We start from the raw sequence: 16,576 nt of genomic DNA, 5'->3' as shown, positions 1-16,576 counted from the left end.
TAAAAATTACATAATTTACATAATAAAAAATGTGTTAATAGTGAAAAATGCCCCCTTCTTATAAAAATTTGTAAAATTGCCCACTTTTGTTTATGAAAGTGGGCAATTTTACAAGTTTTTATAAGGATGTGGGCATTTTTGCAAATGTCCCATAAAAAATTACATAATTTAAATAATTAAGATTTTAAAAGAAAAAAAACAAAAACAAAATTCCCCACCCCCACCGACTCTCCTTTTCTTCTTTCTTCCCCCACTGACTCCCCTTCCCCCCGTATCTCCTTCTCTTTCCCAGCAAAACATTCAGCAAAAATCCACTCCAGGTCTTGCCTTCGCCAAAATTCCCAGGTTTTGTATATATATATTTTTTAATTAAACCGTGCGCGTGTAGTGCACGATTTCGCCAAAATCCGCCAACGCCCCAGGTCTTGCCATCGCCACTGCTTCGAACCACTCTGCATCTCCAGCGCGGCCTTCCCTCCAGCGACCCGGATCGATGCGGCGCTCGACACGCCCGTTGGAGATGCTCTAATGAACTTGAAGAAGACCTTCAAGATGGAGTTTAAAAACTACAAGACAAAGAACGGAAAATAAGAGGTGATAGATGTTGCGAAAAATAATGGATCAAAGGAAAGTTCCACACTTATGAGATAAAACAAGCAAACATAATAAGAACACGAAAGTAAACTTTAACGGAAATGATTAAAAATAAAAATTCATTCAACCATATCCACATATTTTAATCTTTAATTAAGACAATAAAGTTTAACTATTCATAATCATAGTCAGGGACGGAGCCAGGATTTTTTTGAGGGGGGCTGAACTTCTACGGGGGTTCGGGGGCGGTAGCCGTCGAAATTTTTTTTGGGGACATTCAGTACATTTTAGATATTTATATAATAATAATAATAATAAACAACATTTTCATAGATAATATAGTTCTAATACATTTGAAATAACATAGCTATAAAAGTTCAATACATTACAAATAACCTAAGAATAAATACTTGGTGAACTAGTTGTTTCTGTTTGAGAAAGTGATGACAATTGATTGCGACGTGTACTCATCGACTGAAAACATTGTAATATCTTCTCATTATCAATTGTTGAGAAAATATCATTTTCAATGTACACGATCAAACTGTCATTCATCCACTCGTCCTGCATACGATTTCGCAAATCACTTTTGACGAGCTTCATTGCAGAAAATGCTCTCTCAACAGAAGCAGTAGCTACAGGTAAAACCAATGTCAACTCAATCATACGATAAACTAATTGAAAACTTAAATGATTGCCACTTTTAACCATTTCTTGAGCAAAACTTCCCAAATCAGTGATCGTAGAAAAGCGAGGATGATGCCGCACAAGTACTATGATTCATAGTCATCGAACAACAATATCAAACTTAGGATAGAAAATTTATATGTATCGTGATCATTATCGCGTTGATATGATAAAATCAAATATAAAATCCGTCAAGAATTCACCTTTACCCAACCATGAAACAACTTGTACAAACAAGAACACAACATAATAGTACAACCTTTAACTAATAAATGAATAAGATCAATTTAAAAAAAAAAAAAAAAAACACACACACACACACAACGAAGGATATATGGGTTCGATGGAGTGAGAATACATCTTATACTAAGAAATGAGATGATTTATAAAAGTTATTTAAATTTACGAAAAAAATATAACAAACATAGTTAATAAAATCTACAAATAAATCAATAAAAATTTACGAACAAATTAATTATAACGCATGAACAGCCGTATTAAATTAATGTGATAAAATTTCACCCCTCCAGGATTTGAACTCATGATCAAATATTATTCATGTGTTTTATTAACTTGTTCATTAATCTCAATTCACATAATTAATCTCAATAGAAAAGTTTGAATATTTAACCTTTTATATTTAATCTCATTTCTCATTTGATCCATTCTCTTTCTATCTATATATTATCATATTTATGCATATTATACAAACACAACCCAGTCTAACCCAAACACAAACATTACATAAAATTATGGTATCGATACGATAAAGGCATAAATATGATAAGGTTAGACACTAACTCATTAATTTTGTGTATGTTCGTGTCAAGTTATTAGAGAAAAGAAAACTAAGAGTGGGCCAAACTCCAACTAAAAGAAGAAGGATAGGAAAAGCGAATAAATATCTCCATTCATTAATTCATTCTCGTTGCAATATCTGTTATTTATTCACTACATGCCAATAGCATTACTTAGCAACTAAACCGCAACTAAAACGGTGTAATTGTAGCACAAATGTAGCAATCGAGTATCGTATCCACAGAGACTGTAAAACAAAATTACTCTATCTATTTCCTAAACAGACACTCACAGTAAACAGGCAAAACAGAAATGAAGGTGAATTACGAACTAAATTTAACCAAATAAAAACTAAAGAGCATATAAATACTGATAACTAACTCAAATATAAGGAAAACTCTGACCCTAGGGATGTACTTTTACTAATCAACTACATGCATTTAATATCTTGATTCAATTACCAATTTAATCCAACTCTGATGAGAGATCACAGAACTATTCACAAGCTTCTCTAACGAACACCTATGAAAGTAGATTAATTTAACCCCCTTCACATTCAAGACTCCAAGGAATAAATTAACTCCCAAGCGTACACAAAGAATAGCTGCCTACAGTTTCACATATCTCATTCAAGTGTCAAGGCTACTACTATAACATGCATTCCTGAATCGGCTGAACAATTATCGCATTCAAGACTCAAACTGAACAGCTAGACATGTAAATTATTGGCCAAATAATTCACAAGAAATTAAGCACCAGGAATCATGAATCACAAGTTGGAAGGCAAATTGATATCAATAAATCAAAAACACATAATTAATCAGCTATGTACAAACCCTAGGTTCAGATTAACAAATTAGCCAGACATACTAAAATAAAACATAAACATAATAAAAAATAACATGAATTGTAAAAACCAACTTGTATAAAAACCGAATAATAATGATTGTAGCGGCTTGAATCTTCAATCTTGATCCAAGCCTTGAAAACTGGAAAGCAAAAATATTCTAAAGCTATGAAACTGAAAAATAAAAGTTGGGAACCCTAGATAGGTCAAAAGATGACCTATTTATAGTCTTAGGGTAAAACAAAAGTTTAAAACTCGAAAATACTAAGAAAAACGTAAAAAATGCGGAAGGCTGAAAACGCGCGACTAAAACGGCGGCTCGTTCGGCGGTCGCCGAATTTGCGCCTAAAATCCTCCAAAAACGGCGATCGTCGTTTTTCTCCAATACAACATAAAATCGGTCCAGGGAATTCGGCGGCCAACTCGGCGATCGCTGAGTTGGTCGCCGTTTTTGCTCTTCAAAACGCCCAAATTCGGCGGTCAACTCCTTTGACCGCCGAAATGCCTCTTTTCGTCCCGACTTCAGAATCTTCGTATTTTCTCGATTTTTGGGCTCGATTCTCTCAAAACTCTTCTCTTTAACATGTTCCTTACACTCCAAGCTTCAATACCACTCATTTCTGCATCCAAACAATCAAAATTACACCCGACCGTGAAATCATGAAATAATAGTCAATGAACTCCAAAAGATAATAAAACGGGCGTAAAATCGACTTAATCCACGGAATATAAACCATAAAAACCATGCAAAATGAGTGTTTATCAATCTTCCTCCCACTATTGCACCACCCTAACAGAAAGGTGGGGACCTAGGGTTTTAAGAACCAGGTGCTCAAAGCCTATTGTAGGCAATTAAATTTATAGCCTATAAAATCCTGTCATGTGGAAATTATAAATTAAATATGAAATTGTATATTTTATTTTATATTTTGAAATTAAATTAAACATACTTCCAAGATTAAACAAATATATGATTAATATTTGATTATGTGGATTTATTGACCAATCAGAAATTGACATGTGGAAAATTTACATAAAATATTAAATATTTTACGTAGATAAATACAAATATTGAGGAGCCAATCAAATCGTGCCACCTCAGCCCTAAAAGCCCAATATGACAGGCCAAAGCCCACAGCCCACTCTATTCTTCACCTATAAATATGGGTCATTTGTAGAGTCAAAGAGAACAGAAATCATTTGAGAGCTCAAGCATTGAAGGAGTAATTCTCTACGATGAAGTCATCTCCAACAATCAAGGCATTCTGCAAAGAAGATCAAAGAGTTCTTCATCAAATTCATCAAAGTCAACGTTTAATTTAGAAATAAGGTGGAAGCCCTCTGGATTGACGTTATCAAATCAAATTCCAATCAACGTTCAAGTTCAAGGAGATCAAGAAATTATATTTCCCTCCAAGGATTTGAAGAAGTTTGAAGAGGAGAATCAGAGGATTAAAGTAGAGAATCGCAACCCACAACAAATTCATCTCAATCCATATATTTTGGGTCTGTACACATTTTTGTATTTCATTTATTGAATACAATAAAATTTGTGTTTACAAATTTTGGCACGCCCAGTGGGACCTCTCTACCTCTCATCTCCCCTCTTCACCAACAACAACCCAAGCAAATTCAAATGGAGAACAAAGCTTCAAGTGCTGCCCTAAACATCACTTTGGAGAACATTGGTGTTATCACTCGAGGCAAAGCTAGGCTATTGGAGGAAATTTCCAAGTCTGCTTCAGCAAGGGAGGAGTATTCAACCGCGAGCTACTCTCTTGAAGCTCCCGTCATGGTGACAAACGCTTCTACTCTGGAGGAACAAATTGCTAGCCTAGCTAAGCTTGTCAAAAACATGAACAAGCATATATTGGAGGAAGACGCCAAGATCTCAAAGCTCATCTTAGAGAAAGGAGAAGGAAGTCGAGTGAATGACGAAAAAGATGAAGAAAGCGATGATTCAGAGTCATTCGAGAAACACCATGAAGAAAAGACGCCTTTAAAGAACATCCAAGTCTCTTCCGATGGTTTCATTCAAATCGACCAACTCAAAGAATTCATCGAAGGAACTATGAAGGCTAGTGGTAGCTCTAAGTCATCCATGATCTACTCCAAACCTTATACTAAAAGAATTAATCAATTAAAGATGCCTCTTGGTTATCAACCTCCCAAGTTTCAACAATTCGATGGAAATGGCAATCCGAGACAACATGTGGCTCATTTTGTTGAAACATGCAATAACGCTGGCACCTATGGAGATCATTTGGTCAAGCAGTTTGTTCGCTCACTCAAGGCAAATGCTTTTGACTGGTAACGGATTTATAGTCGAACGCGATTGATAGTTGGGAACAGTTGGAGCATGAGTTCCTTAACCGCTTTTATAGCACTAGAAGAACTGTCAGCATGGTGGAACTCACAAGTTCTCGTCAATTCAAGGAAGAGCCGGTGATTGATTATATCAATAGATGGAGAAACCTCTGCCTCAACTGCAAAGATCGATTATCTGAATCATCCGCTATTGAGATGTGCATTCAAGGGATGCATTGGGGTTTACAATACATCTTGCGAGGAATTCAACCAAGGACATTTGAAGAACTAGCCACTAGAGCTCATGACATGGAGTTGAATATGGCTGCAAGTGGAATTGAAGGACCACCGCTTCAAGAGTCCCGCAAATTCAAGGACAAATAGGAATTCAAGAAAGGAGCTAAGTCTTTTGACAAGACGCCAAAGAAAGAGTCAATGGCAGTCAAAGCAACCTCTGTCAAATTCTTGAGAGAGGATGACAACAAGGGCGACGAACAGAAAACTCCTCAAGACGTGGGGCACCGAAAGCTTACTTTGAAAGAAATGCAGCAAAAGCAATATCCTTTCTTAGATTCTGACGTCTCTGGGATATTTGATGATCTACTTAGAGAAGGACTTATCGAATTGCCAGAGATGAAAATGCCAAATGAAGCTGGACAAACTGATGATCCAAAGTACTGCAAATATCATCGACTGGTTGGACATCCCATACATGATTGCTTCATCTTCAAGGATAAAGTTATGCAATTAGAGCAACAGGGGAAGATATCACTTGAAGAGGATAAGTCCACTGCCAATCTTGTCACTGTTGAGTCCAATAATATGGTGGAGGATGTTGAAATCTTGCATGACTCTGTTTGCCAAGAAGAAGATAGAGTTGAATCAAATGTTGTTGATAAGGAGAATGTCTTCGCGATAACATTCTCTGATGAAGATTTAGAACTTGGGTCTGAAACTCACAATAGGCCATTGTTTGTGAGTTGTTATACCTATGAGCAAAAGGTGAACAGGATACTCATCGATGAAGGGTCTGCGGTCAATATTTTGTCCTTAAGAACACTTAATGAGTTGAGAATTCAAGTGGGTGAGCTTTCAAGTAGTCGGTTGATGATCCAGGGATTCAACCACGAAGGACAAAGAGCCATTGGCACTATAAGGTTGGATTTATTGAGTGAAGATTATAATCTGAAATATAATTTAAGTACACTCAAAAGGAGGCTTAAAATAAATTAGTAATGTTTAAGATAATTTAAGTCTCGATAACTTTTGGTTAAGTGAAGTGCAATCCAATACCTTATCCACCAACTTCTAATCCCTAGGATAGTTTTCCCGTCTGAAATTTTCCTCATTTAGTGCTTTAATTTAATTATTGAATAAGTTGAATTTTATTTGCTTTAAATTGATTTAATTAAACTACCTTCAAGTTTCATAGTCTAAATAGATCAAAGTAACTTAATATTAATACTTGGGAGCTAATTCATCAATTTTTGTGGAATACAACATTGCTTCATTACAACTACATTGGTCACTTGCAACATCGTAGTGAAAGGAGAATCGCAAACGAACATATGAAAAAAGAAGAAAAAAAAAAGAATAATAACAAAGCGAAAATAAAAATTGAAGTTTCAAAGAAATAAAAGAAAGTAATGTAGGCAAAAAATTAGAAAGAGTATCATTAATATTAAACTGGTTTCCTAGGATAATTTTACAAATATCAGATATTTGGCGACTCAATTTTCCAAGGAATTAGAGGCGAGCTCCTCAATAGCGTCATGGATAAGCCGGCCCCGTGACCCTAACAGAGTGATCAGATGAACCTGTCAAGAAGATGGGCAAATTTGGATGCCAATCTACTGTTGTGATCGATCCCCTATGAGCAAGACTTCTCATGCCACTCATTTGACCACGAACCTGCCCACAACAAAGGAACATTAATGCATCACCAAGACCAGTATCTAATGCACAAATTCTGGTTCTAAACTATTGCTAATTCGTCGTCACGAATCAAAGTTAGGAGAGTGGAGACCACTACACTGCTTACCTGATATATTGGTGCTCTTTCTGAACTAGATGTTACCAGAAGTCTCCTCCCCTCCGCATCTAAAGCCATTTGATGTCTCCACTGAGAAGAATTTTCAAGGTTGCAAAACCTATATCATAGTAACAATTTGAAATTAAAATCACACTTTTCTAGAGTGAAGATGAAACAAGAACGGAGAATGCACTTTCTAGTTCTCTGATGCACGTAAGTAACAACTTTATACCTGCTGCAGTTTCTTGACCAAAGTACTTTGCCTTGATTGTGCAAGCTCCACTCAAATATCTGAGCGCAAAAATTTTCAGGTTAGATTCCTGATATTGAATATTTTATTACAATACAATGTCTATTCATTTGAAGGGAACCGCATACAATATAGTACAGTTGTAAATAGTTGCAAAGTCAAACCAAACATTAATCATGGGTACTTGCATTTCCATCAGTTCCCAAGCTAAAGATACTGGTCTCATCGGGCCCAAAAAGAATTGAGCTGATTGCACAATCATGTGCAGGCCATCCCGTCACTTGTTGGCCAGCAGACATATCTTCTCTCAGTTAAGGTGTGTATCTTGTTACATGCTATAAATTTTCTATACTACAGTAAGACTAGGAAAGAGATATTCTTTAGAAGATCAACAGTAAGGATACCAAACATATGAATCAATCCATCCGTTGCAGCAGCTGCTAAAAGCTTTCCATTGTGATTGAAGCTCAAAGAGGTTATTGCCGGTGGATCTTTTCCTAGAGGAAGGACTGTCTTCAAGAAAAGTTGAAAGAAGTGAGGATTCATGATTCTTTATTCAGAAGGGACATGTACGAGCATTGATGTCTCTTGATTTACATATAACTTCATGAGAAACAATCACATACCATAGCTTTCCATGTCCTCATGTTCCATACAGTCAATGAGGCAAACCCCAAGCTATCAGAACTAGAACCTTGCCTGCAAATGGTATTGGATGCTACGATTTACAAATTATTTTGGTTCTTTTTTTGTTATAATGGTAGAGCCAAAAACTAGCATCTCTCAGAAAGAGAATTGCATGCTTGTGCTGGCTAAAGAGAATGATATGGCAAGTTCAAGAGTACCTCCTGGATGCTGCTGCAGAAACAAAAATAGGCTCCACAGGACTGCATTTCAGGTCCAAAATGCTGAAGTATGATAATGGTCAGGACAGGCGAAAAGCAAAATAAACAAAGATAATTGACACAGGGGTTATAGATGAATATACAAAGGACAGAGAAGTGCACCTCGGAAATGCTTCTGAAGAGTTTAGATCACAAACAACCCGCTTAGCATCTACATTCCATGCTTTTATGCCTCCATCAGAAGTGCCTATGAGTAGCTTTAGTCAAATAGACAATAAAATCAAATCAAATGCCCAGTCTTCATTACATGGTAAATATTTTACAAGATTACACCAAAAGAAACTTCAATTTAAATATAACACTCAGCAACATACCAAACGATCGGATTTGCAATCCCACTCAAGAGACATGATCTCAGCTCCACAATAGATGGTTGCATTTCTTGATGTTGGTGCTGATGAATCATAGGTCCATATCCTTTACCACAGCAACATGAAAACAGATAGGCCAACAAGCATGTCAAGAGACTCGAGGCACAAATAAAAAGCTTAAAATATTATCTGAATAGGACAAAAGATTACGACGACCATAGCCAATAATCTCAAGGAAATTTTAATAAATTGGTTAATTAAAATGTATTTTGCTCCCCATTCCCTTCCTCTTGTCTGAGAACAAAGCGAATAAGAAAGACAGCCCTCTGCCTGTGGCAGTTCTCTGCACTTTTATTCTACTTTTGAATTCATCATTTAATTGGTTTTATAAGAGATCTATGCACCTTCCTCAATGAGTGTAGTAAGTTGACAAAATATACCTGACTGTGCCATCCACAGAAGCACTCGCTATATTGTCTCCAGAAGCAGAAAAGCGGCTACAACTGATTGGACTTGTGTGGCCAAGGAATGTATCCTACAGAACAAGTATATGAGAACCATCATTTTGAAGATAAAGAAAAGGTCCAACTATCACAAAGACAACTAGTAATTTCTGTCAAAAGAATTAACCTGAAACACTGTTTTCACTTCAGGAAAATCTTCTTCATTATGCAAATCGGAACTACTGCCTGTGATGGAAACGCACATTTAACATCAGCATTAAGGTTGCAATCTATAATGGCAGGCACAACATGTAAATTCTATAGTTCATTCCAAATGGTTGTTAGATAAACTCATGGTTTGTTCATAACATGCATATAGTATCATGTACTATTTGCTATATCCCCTCCTACATGAACAAAGAAGTAGTAACACCCTTTAGTTTGCTTTGTCTGTGTAAAAGACCCAGACAACTCAGGCAGCAACTTACCTGCAACAAAATCTTCTTTAAAACCTTGGCCAATATCATTACTTCGATTGTCATCATCATGGTCGTTAAAACTAGCCTGAGAAACACATCATTCCACAATTTGAGTATTGTATCCAATAAGATAATGGCCATCTTTCTTTGGTTTGTGATAAAGGACTCACATGAGTTCTATAAGTCATACTAGGTGGAACACTAGCTGCTTCAGAGCTGAAATAAATAGTACAAAACAAAACAAAGTAGAAAGCTTTTCACTTTGTAGCACATATAACATATGTTCATTTTACCCAACATATACAGAATTTTGGGGCAATTGTAATTAAGCTAACCTCCTTAATAGACATAACTGTGCCTCATTTTCCTCCAACGAAGTCTGAACTTGAGATAACTTGAGAGAAAGTTGCTTTATCTCTTGTTTCAGACGGTTCACGGTATCCCTTTCAGAACCGATCTTCAATAAGGCAGGGGTACGTGGATAAGCTAAGAGAAAACTCATACATATGATCTTTTGGCAAAACCAGAGAAGTTGATTTTTCCACTAGTTGTGAAGTAATTAGTTGTAGACACTAATTATTCAAATAATTTGCTCCACAAATAAATGAAAAGAGACAAAAGAAAGAAAGGAAAAAAAACATAACAAAAGTAACTTAAATGTATATAGACATCTTTCACTTGGAAGCCTCCTGTTGCAATGAACCAGAAGGAAAGCTGGCAAATTTGTTGTTTGCGATTACAACATAGAAACAACTAATTACACTAAACAAACTTAGACGTCATACATGATCTTGTGCTTCACACACTTAATCAGAATTGTAACTCTAACAAACTGAAAATCATCTTAATTTCTCAAGTTAGAAAAGTCTGTTCAACAAAGCATTGTCACATTGAAAGCATGACTACTTGTCTTGTTCTTCCAATCCAACGGACCAACAATTAAGGATTTTAATTTTCAAGTGACAATTCTTTGTAACTTTTAGAATAATCCTCTTTCCACTACTCAAGTTTTAAGTGGCGCCACAAGAATCTCTTTTAAGGATATAGCATAGCTCAAATATTACTTAAAGTTATGAACTACAAGCTGCATTCAATCTTCATTAAGGATATGAGTACCATTGAGCATCTCGCTTAAGAAATTCCTAAGAGAAAGGTGCAAAGCACGGAACCACTCCTCCGAAAAGTACACGCGGAACTGCGGATCCAAATGCGGATTCTGCAAATACGGAACCGCTGCAACGACCAAAATTTTAAAAAAATCAGACCCATAACAGCACAGAAAATTCATCGAAAGTTGTACTCACCGAACCAGGAACTCCAACTTTCATCTCTCCGCATCAAATCATTCCCAAAGTCTCTGAAAAATTCCAACACCGTGTCTTTCCTTCCACATTTCAAGGCATAAACAACGTAATAACGCAGAATTGACTGGTGCAATTTCGAAATAACATCAATCAGATTCGAATCAGAATATGAAAAGCAGTTTCTGAAAAAGCTCAGCAGATCGATCAACTTCCCAGCTTCAAACTTAGGGATGTAGACGGAGAAAATTAGGTCTATAATCTTGTCGACCTCAAATCCTTTGCCAATATCAGTTGCTAGCTCTTTCTCGAAGGCCTGCAGAGTGTTGGTGAATCCTCTAAACACGAGGAATTCTCTCACTAATTCCTCCGCGAATTTCATTTTCTCCATTTACTCTAGGTTGCAGAATGGCAAAATTGGATTGGGTTTTCTGCACTGCAAAGAATCTTTGGTTTAGATATATATACGTTGGTGGCACCAATTTTTCAGACCCTTTTTTCTCCCGAATTTCGGAAAAATAAAAATCTACTGGCGTCATAGCCTAGGGTACTTTGATGCTAAAATATTTGGAAATCAAGAACTAAAATAGATTTTACTACCTTTTAAAAAAAAAAAAAAAACAAAACAAAAACAGGTATTGAAAATCTTATCTGACGTGTATAGTCATGGTTTTGTTGGATTATGTAATACTTCATCCGTCAATAAAAAATAGTTTATTTTTGTCATTTTGGGTTGTTCACAAAATTTGTCCCTTTCTATTTTTTGAAACTATTTGTCACATGTTGGGCCACATTCTCTACTCACAATACAATGAATTATGATTATAAACATTAATTTTAAGTGGACTATTTTCTCCACTCACAATACAATAATTATTTTATTAAAACCCGTGTTATCCACCTTTAGGACTATTTTTGATGGACGGAGAGAGTACTACTCGTTCTATAGTTCTTTTGTTGGGGGAAAAACATTGTGAATAAAAAGTGTTTTCTTGTTCACGAATGTCAATTACAGTAAATTTAAAATGGGTCTTAAACTAAGAAACTAGTTGCATTCTCAATTTGAAGGTCCCGTTTCATTCAAGAATGAAAAATAAGAAATAAAAAATGAGGGTCATATTCTATTGTGTGCATTAACCAATATTGGTTTATTAAATTTGTGTGTGTGTGTGTGAAGGGGAAGCTAGTAAATTAGTTGTATCTATATTTTGGAACCAAATCGATTTCCATTCGAATCATTCGGCCTTTTGAACTACTGTCGTTGTGCTTCATTCACTGATCTAAACCAAAGATTTCACATTCTTGGGCAAACTCTGAAGAGATGAAGTGTGAATTCACCCCCAAAAGAAATGCAAGAGATGAGGTCCAGTTTGTCCTATTAAAGTTGTATAGTATATCTCAACTCTTGTTCCAATCTCATTAAATACTAACTACCCCTTTTGTCTGCTTGATATCTTGAAAACAAATAGGCCAATGCATGAGTAGCAGCAGCCAATTTGTATGCAAGAAAATGGCAGATATATGTTCATCTTGGCGACATGGTGGAATAGCTACATGTTGCATGAGAGGAAGGATGCGTAGTGATGGTGAAGGAACTGTAGTGATTGAATTCTCTCTTCATAGCCCTATAAACATTATCCAATCCTTCTTCAATCAGCTCCAACACAGCCTGCGGCATCGGCGGCATGTTTATCTCCACCGATCCTTCCAGCATCTTCACCACATCCCCCATCATAGGCCTCACCGCTATCTCATCTTGGATGCACCAAAACGCCACTTTCAGCGCCCGACCCACCTCCTCCTCTTCCACCGCCCCTTCCAGCCGCCTGTCTGCAGCCTTTGCCGCCCTTCCGTTTTTCATTTCCTTGAAGGCCCACCCTGGGTAAAAGAAGTCCTCTGCATCATAGCTCATATCCAGATTTCTCCTCCCACCAATGATCTCCAGGAGTAGCATCCCGTAACTGTAAACATCCGCTTTCACAGTGATGGGGCGGTTGCTCACCCACTCCGGAGCCAGGTACCCTCTCGTTCCCCGTATCATGGTCACCACACGCGACGCCTCCCTCCCCATCATCTTGGCCAGACCGAAATCCGACACCTTGGGACTGAAATTCTCATCCAGAAGAATGTTCTCCGGCTTGATGTCGCAGTGGATTATCCTGTCGCGACACTGCTCGTGGAAATACGCAATGCCTTGTGCAGTACCGAGAGCCACTTGAAACCGAGTTTCCCAATCTAGAATCCTGCTGCAACTCTCCCCACTGTTGTATGAAGTAAATATCCACTTATCCAACGATCCATTCTTCATGAACTCGTAAACCAGAAGCCTCTGTATCCCCTCCGAGCAATATCCCCACAGTCGAACCAGGTTCATGTGATGCATCGAGCTGATAGTGTTCACCTCTGTAATGAACTCCTTCTCCCCATGAGGCAAGATTCTGTCCAGCTTCTTCACCGCAATCAAAGTTCCGTCACTTAGGCTTCCCTTGTACACGCTCCCAAATCCACCTATCAATTAAATCATCTTATCAGAAACACATCTTTTATATCTACCTATACACACTATAACTTTGATTTTACCTGTTCCTAGTAATTGCGAGAAGTTACTGGTCTTGAACTGCAAATCGCGATAGCTGAAACTGATGGGCTGCCCTGACACGATGAGGGAACTCTCGAGAGCTCTCCTCAACTTCCTCTTCCGACGAACATTGATATACAACAAGCAAACAAGCAGGGCTATTAGCACAGTGATGCTTAATACAATAGGCAGCACTAAGACCTTCCCCTTTTCTTCACTCGTTAATCCATCTCCATCGGAATCCACCTTCACGAACACCGTCGAGCCCGGATCCTCGTACCCTCCGAAGTCCAAGCTCCTCAAAACCCAACAATACGGCTTCTCCTCGTTCAGACCATAAACCGAAGCAACACAATCACAATCCGACAAGCAAGCATCTCCACATTTCGACGTCGTCCCCTCATCACTGTAATTCGCAATCACCGATGAATCGGAGAAGTAGTAATTCGTCTGCTGCAGCGCGGAGATCTTCAACTTGGTTTTAAGGTTCTCGTGATGCGGGCCGCACTTCCCCGTGGTCGCCGACGAATTCCCGGAGCAACGGCTTGCCTCGTCGGAAGCCGTCCCCGGCAAACAGGTGCAAGACGCGTTAGTCTTGCTCTTGTCCAGGTTACATATCCCGTTGCCGCAGATTCCGGCGATGTCGCACGGATTCGACACCGCGGCCCACTCCGCCACCCACTGTCGCGATCCGTTGACGTCGTTGTCCCAGCGGTACAGCCGCAGGTTCCCGTTAGCCTCCAAAACTAATCTACGGATAACTAAGGGACTACCCGTTCTGTTCATCGCCGAGGATAAGCCTCCGCTGTCGTTGTCATTCTTGTACACGTAGACAGCTCCGTCCGACGACGAGCCGTACACGATTCCAAAGCTGCCGCCGTCGTCCATAACCGCCACAACTTCTCCGGTCACGTTCGATATGTCGGGCCCCGACCAGTAGGAGAAGTTGGATAGCGATTCCGGCGAGGCGTCGTATGATTCCGGCAGATTGTAGGTGAGGCCGAGGCTGAGTGAAGTTGGCTTCTGCTGCATTTTGAGCGTGTAATATCCGCCGCGTGATTGGGAGTTGGATGAGGTGAGCTCGAGATCGGCGGTGAAGGGTTGGCCCGGGAGGAGCGTGTCGGAGGGGTGAGAGAAGCTCTGCCACGTGATGCTTTGGTTCGAGCCGTAGATGATGAAGTTTCCGTTATCGGACATGACGGCGGTTGGGGCTCCGGGAGTTGAGGAGTTTGAGGTCCAGACGGTGGTGCGGCCGTCGGTGAGGACGAGGTTGCCGTTGGTTTTGAACTCCAGGATTGCGTCTTTGCTGACTGGAGAATTTCTATATTTAGATTATTTAGATAAAATGAATAGATTGGCCAAGAAAATTAACTAGTCACCTGCAAAAGCTTTAGTAAAAGACTAGTGGTGTGAAAATTAATTATCTACTTGTTGTACAAATCCAAAAATCACATCGAACCATAATTAATTTGGATACTTGACTTAACGAATTGAAACATACACATGAGTAGGTAATATATATGAATTAAGAGACTCTATCATCACAATGAGAGCTATTTGTTTAAAAAGAGATATATATGTGTGTGTTGGCTTAGCGGTAGGAGGTTAATGTCCAATACCTGAGATCTTGGGTTCAAGTTCTTCATCGCAATCTTTGAATTTATTTATTTACTTATGTAAATTATATATAAAAAAAATAGATATATATTATTTATTATTTTACAACGTATATTTTACACGACTTTCGTATATTTTAATGTCACATGAGTAACAAAAGGTTCCTCATAGTTTCAATACTAGCGACGTTGTTACTAGTACTTTTTTTTTGGATAAATTGTTATTAGTAATATCACATTTTCTACAAATAATACATATGAAATATACTAATTAATATCTTTTTCGCCTATGAAAAATTTGTTAAAAATTTATTTTCGACTTGTTCATAAAATTGTCACTTCCATTTATAATAGTAAGATTTCACACAATTTCACTTACATTTAATGAGACTATTCTTTCACTGTATAAAAATCAACACCTATTTTATTAAAGTATGTGCCCACCAAAAGTATGATACTAAAATGTTAAAAAGAATTGTAGAGATTTGAGCAAATGAAGTAGCATGAATATGATACTTACATATCTGGAGTCCAAACGAAGGTCCGATCATTAGGAAGTTGATAAAACCATATTCCCAACTGAAACTGATCATTTCTGGAGTTGGCCGCCGCAAAGCCCAAGGCAAAACTCCCGTTATCCGAAACCCATGCTTGACTCTCACGGGCAACCAATCTCGTACCCGGCTCGATCCGACCCGTCACCACGGATCCGAATAGGAGGAATGTCCAACATACAGCAAAATAATAGAAAGGAACCATAATTTATGGGGATTGAAATGACTCAAAAATATGATTCATTTCATTTCCAAGGAAGGTTTGGCTGCGTTATTTATGACAAGGAATGGAGGGAAGGAAGAAACTTTGGAAGATGAGTTGTGTAAGTGGTGGGGAGTGACACGTGGCCAATGGTGGTTGAGCTACAATGTTGAAAATTGAAGTATGGTCGGCTGGATAATACGCCACGTGTGTAATTCTCTCTCTCTGAGTTAATTAGGTTGTTTTTGTTGCATGTTTTTCAAACTCTTAATAAAGCAGTGTAGTAATGTTATACTCCTTTCTTTTTCAGGTTTTCACACTGTGTTTACAGTGTTAAGCGTTCTTTGTCGCTCATATGCGTTTTCTCTCAATTCAATTTCTCATTATATAATCAAAAGTCACATATTAACATTTCACAACCATAGTCGTTTCCTCTTTAAAATTTCTATTTCTTCAAGTATATCTGTTCACATAATAAGTGTAGGCACTATATATGAATCTGTTTGAATACCTCGAAGGAACTTAAATTTTTGTACTTAGGCACTCATTTTCCATATATACGCTAATTATTGCTATTTATTTTTTTACTTTCAATAAAAGCAGAAAGATATCAATTCTCAGTGTATATAGGATTTCAGTTATGGAGCATTTGTGTTTAATTATTATAAAGAG

The 16,576-nt window shown here is 37.9% G+C and overlaps 2 protein-coding genes across 8 annotated transcripts; both read right to left on the bottom strand.

Annotated features, from left to right (window-relative positions):
• Positions 1-6,896: 6,896 nt before the first annotated feature.
• LOC131014592 (uncharacterized) lies at positions 6,897-11,510 on the bottom strand. 3 transcript variants are annotated; one of them, XM_057942607.1, is made up of 16 exons: positions 10,958-11,506; positions 10,765-10,886; positions 9,989-10,131; positions 9,824-9,869; positions 9,663-9,738; positions 9,362-9,420; positions 9,172-9,266; positions 8,735-8,837; positions 8,523-8,617; positions 8,361-8,423; positions 8,142-8,214; positions 7,920-8,028; positions 7,704-7,816; positions 7,498-7,556; positions 7,275-7,383; positions 6,897-7,144 (listed from the first exon to the last, which is right to left on the bottom strand). In XM_057942607.1, exons 1-16 carry the CDS (start codon positions 11,343-11,345, stop codon positions 7,004-7,006), a joined length of 1,794 nt encoding a protein of 597 aa, XP_057798590.1. In that variant the 5' UTR covers positions 11,346-11,506; the 3' UTR covers positions 6,897-7,003. The 3 variants fall into 3 exon arrangements, 1 of the variants encoding a protein (XP_057798590.1); XR_009098267.1 differs by lacking the exon at positions 6,897-7,144 and having other exon boundaries at positions 7,304-7,383; positions 7,680-7,816; positions 10,958-11,510; XR_009098268.1 differs by lacking the exon at positions 6,897-7,144 and having other exon boundaries at positions 7,332-7,383; positions 7,654-7,816; positions 10,958-11,510.
• Positions 11,511-12,160: 650 nt separating this feature from the next.
• LOC131014591 (G-type lectin S-receptor-like serine/threonine-protein kinase At5g24080) lies at positions 12,161-15,992 on the bottom strand. Of its 5 annotated transcripts, none has more exons than XM_057942604.1 (3): positions 15,669-15,992; positions 13,535-14,842; positions 12,161-13,462 (listed from the first exon to the last, which is right to left on the bottom strand). In XM_057942604.1, the coding sequence occupies exons 1-3, from the start codon at positions 15,739-15,741 to the stop codon at positions 12,480-12,482; spliced, it is 2,364 nt and encodes a 787-aa protein (XP_057798587.1). In that variant the 5' UTR covers positions 15,742-15,992; the 3' UTR covers positions 12,161-12,479. The 5 variants fall into 5 exon arrangements, with proteins under 5 accessions (XP_057798587.1, XP_057798585.1, XP_057798586.1 ...); XM_057942602.1 differs by having other exon boundaries at positions 13,535-14,853; positions 15,669-15,990; XM_057942603.1 differs by having other exon boundaries at positions 13,535-14,838; positions 15,669-15,976.
• Between the last annotated feature and the right edge of the window lie 584 nt (positions 15,993-16,576).

The sequence above is a fragment of the Salvia miltiorrhiza genome, chromosome 3, assembly GCF_028751815.1.
Source record: "Salvia miltiorrhiza cultivar Shanhuang (shh) chromosome 3, IMPLAD_Smil_shh, whole genome shotgun sequence".
NCBI classification, from domain to species: domain Eukaryota; kingdom Viridiplantae; phylum Streptophyta; class Magnoliopsida; order Lamiales; family Lamiaceae; genus Salvia; species Salvia miltiorrhiza.
The sequence above is the reverse complement of the archived record's forward strand: the minus strand, read 5'-3'. Positions and strand labels throughout refer to the sequence as shown.

Coding starts and splice junctions, on each gene's coding strand:
- LOC131014591 (XM_057942602.1), bottom strand. CDS start 15,907: ATGGTTCCTTTCTATTATTTTGCTGTATGTTGGACATTCCTCCTATTC. Junction 14,854..15,668: donor TTCGTTTGGACTCCAGATAT/GTAAGTATCATA, acceptor ATCTAAATATAG/AAATTCTCCAGTCAGCAAAG. Junction 13,463..13,534: donor CTCGCAATTACTAGGAACAG/GTAAAATCAAAG, acceptor TTTAATTGATAG/GTGGATTTGGGAGCGTGTAC.
- LOC131014592 (XM_057942607.1), bottom strand. CDS start 11,345: ATGGAGAAAATGAAATTCGCGGAGGAATTAGTGAGAGAATTCCTCGTG. Junction 10,887..10,957: donor AAGTTGGAGTTCCTGGTTCG/GTGAGTACAACT, acceptor TGGTCGTTGCAG/CGGTTCCGTATTTGCAGAAT. Junction 8,029..8,141: donor TGAGGACATGGAAAGCTATG/GTATGTGATTGT, acceptor CTTTTCTTGAAG/ACAGTCCTTCCTCTAGGAAA.